At 46.1% G+C, this 2,999-nt stretch overlaps 1 protein-coding gene across 1 annotated transcript; it reads left to right on the top strand.

Annotated features, from left to right (window-relative positions):
• Positions 1-1,784: 1,784 nt before the first annotated feature.
• LOC104946145 (CSC1-like protein 2) lies at positions 1,785-2,522 on the top strand (the record flags this gene model as incomplete). Its single annotated transcript, XM_010771905.1, has 3 exons — positions 1,785-1,935; positions 2,016-2,081; positions 2,360-2,522. Coding segments are annotated over exons 1-3 (294 nt in total), but the record flags the coding sequence as incomplete, so codon positions are not given.
• Between the last annotated feature and the right edge of the window lie 477 nt (positions 2,523-2,999).

The following is a 2,999-nucleotide window of genomic DNA, read 5'->3' as shown; positions in this document are numbered from 1 at the left end:
TATAGCCCAACATCTGAACTTTAGCTTAGCGGTGGTGACGTGAAGTCATGTGACCGTGCTGTAGTTCCTCTATAGCCCAGCATTAGCCTCCTTTAGCTTAGCGGTGGTGACGTGACGTCATGTGACCGTGCTGTAGTTCCTTTATAGCCTAACATTAGCCTCCTTTAGCTTAGCGGTGGTGACGTGAAGTCATGTGACCGTGCTGTAGTTCCTTTATAGCCCAACATTAGCCTCCTTTAGCTTAGCGGTGGTGACGTGAAGTCATGTGACCGTGCTGTAGTTCCTCTATAGCCCAACATTAGCCTCCTTTAGCTTAGCGGTGGTGACGTGAAGTCATGTGACCGTGCTGTAGTTCCTTTATAGCCCAACATTAGCCTCCTTTAGCTTAGCGGTGGTGACGTGAAGTCATGTGACCGTGCTGTAGTTCCTTTATAGCCCAACATTAGCCTCCTTTAGCTTAGCGGTGGTGACGTGAAGTCATGTGACCGTGCTGTAGTTCCTCTATAGCCCAACATTAGCCTCCTTTAGCTTAGCGGTGGTGACGTGAAGTCATGTGACCGTGCTGTAGTTCCTTTATAGCCCAACATTAGCCTCCTTTAGCTTAGCGGTGGTGACGTGAAGTCATGTGACCGTGTTGTAGTTCCTCTATAGCCCAACATTAGCCGCCTTTAGCTTAGCGGTGGTGACGTGAAGTCATGTGACCGTGCTGTAGTTCCTTTATAGCCCAACATTAGCCACCTTTAGTCTTAGCGGTGGTGTACGTGGAGTCATGTGACCGTGCTGTAGTTCCTTTATAGCCCAACATTAGCCTACTTTAGCTTAGCGGTAGCGACGTGAAGTCATGTGACCGTGCTGTAGTTCCTTTATAGCCCAACATTAGCCTCCTTTAGCTTAGCGGTGGTGACGTGAAGTCATGTGACCGTGCTGTAGTTCCTTTATAGCCCAACATTAGCCTCCTTTAGCTTAGCGGTGGTGACGTGAAGTCATGTGACCGTGCTGTAGTTCCTTTATAGCCNTATAGCCAGCAGATGACGAACACCCACCTCTCCGCCTCTTCCAAGGAACGAGGGGACCGTGCGGCAGAGTTTCAGTTAGATTTTTTTCCGCCTGCCAACATGTCCGTTAAAGTTTAAATCTTCCAGACAAAATTAGAAAAGTGCCGGTCAAAGGTCTTCTTTGTTATTTATTGAGCTTTTAAACAAATGAATAACGACTATATAATAATATAAGAATAAAACACGGAGGAGGGAGATCTCTTTTCCTCCCCCTCTTCTGACAGCCCAGCAGCTGATCTCAGAGCACGCTCCCCTCTCCTGCAGGGGGGCGTGGTCAGCTGCAGGGGGGCGTGGTCAGCTGCAGCTCACAGAATCAGCCCCCTGCAAAAACATGGCTGTAAAAGCAAATAGAGCGAAATGAGGCATGGCTCAAATGCAGGATCTGTTTGGTATTTTGAAAACAAGACTATATTATTTATATACTTTATATAGGTATGGCCCTACAATATATTGTTCAAATAAAGCATGATAGGTCCCCTTTAAGTTGCTCTGATGTCGTACAGAAATGTGTCAAAACTAGCAGTTTAGCCCTTTTCAGTGAATACCACATATTTGTTTCCATTTGAACTATTTAAATGCTTGCTTTTATAATGATATGTAATGATTTCTTTGTGTGTACTTGTGTAAAAAATGTGTCAGATATTTAAATGGTTATCAACAACTTCAATTTGGATTTGTTTTTTTTGCAGAACACTGACACTGATTTCACCTTGACTTGATTCTGATTTCTTCTCGATTTCTAACCCTGACTGCTCTCTGATCCGACCCTCTCTTCCCCCCTGTGTGTCTGCAGGTCTGGAGAGAACAGGACGACGATGCACAAATGTTACACCTTCCTGATCTTCATGGTTCTGCTGCTGCCGTCTCTGGGACTCAGCAGGTATTAAATAATAATACAAATAATATATAATAATATCAGCTGTCCTCTGCTGTCCTCACTGAATCCTCTCTGTTTTCCAGCCTGGACGTTTTCTTCCGCTGGCTCTTTGATAAGAAGTTCCTGGATGATGCCAAAGTCAGATTTGAGTGAGTTGGGTTTTATTTGACCTGCGGTTACAAACGTCCTGATTTATACTCTTTAAAATAGTTCAGTGTGTTGTTAAAGGAAGAACAGAGCTTCCACGCCTAAAGGGGGAGAATATGAATTAAGTTCTTACATTTTAGGAATAAAGTAAAAATGTGTATTTTCCTTATACCTGTGACTATACATCTCTGTAGCTCTCTTCATGTATTTCATTCAGAAATGTGCATGAAGTGTTATGGTAGGAGTTCCTGCTCTAACGGAGGCGCTGTGCTCCCTTCAGGTGCGTCTTTCTGCCGGATAACGGAGCGTTCTTCGTCAACTACGTCATCGCCTCTGCGTTCATCGGTAACGCCATGGACCTGCTGAGGATCCCCGGCTTACTCATGTACATGATCCGCCTCTGCCTCGCCCGCTCCGCCGCCGACCGCCGCAACGTCAAGAGGGTGAGTAGTTCCTTTATAGCCCAACATCTAAACTTTAGCTTAGCGGTGGTGACGTGAAGTCATGTGACCGTGCTGTAGTTCCTCTATAGCCCGACATTAGCCTCCTTTAGCTTAGCGGTGGTGACGTGAAGTCATGTGACCGTGCTGTAGTTCCTTTATAGCCCAACATTAGCCTCCTTTAGCTTAGCGGTGGTGACGTGAAGTCATGTGACCGTGCTGTAGTTCCTTTATAGCCCAACATTAGCCTCCTTTAGCTTAGCGGTGGTGACGTGAAGTCATGTGACCGTGCTGTAGTTCCTTTATAGCCCAACATTAGCCTCCTTTAGCTTAGCGGTGGTGAGGTGANAGGAACTACAGCACGGTCACATGACTTCACGTCACCACCGCGAGGCTAATGCTGGGCTATAGAGGAACTACAGCACGGTCACATGACTTCACGTCACCACCGCTAAGCTAAAGGAGGCTAATGTTGGGCTA

The sequence above is a fragment of the Notothenia coriiceps genome, unplaced genomic scaffold (assembly GCF_000735185.1).
Source record: "Notothenia coriiceps isolate Sejong01 unplaced genomic scaffold, NC01 NC01_scaffold00010704, whole genome shotgun sequence".
Lineage (NCBI taxonomy): Eukaryota > Metazoa > Chordata > Actinopteri > Perciformes > Nototheniidae > Notothenia > Notothenia coriiceps.
This window is presented reverse-complemented; position numbering and strand designations above follow the sequence as displayed.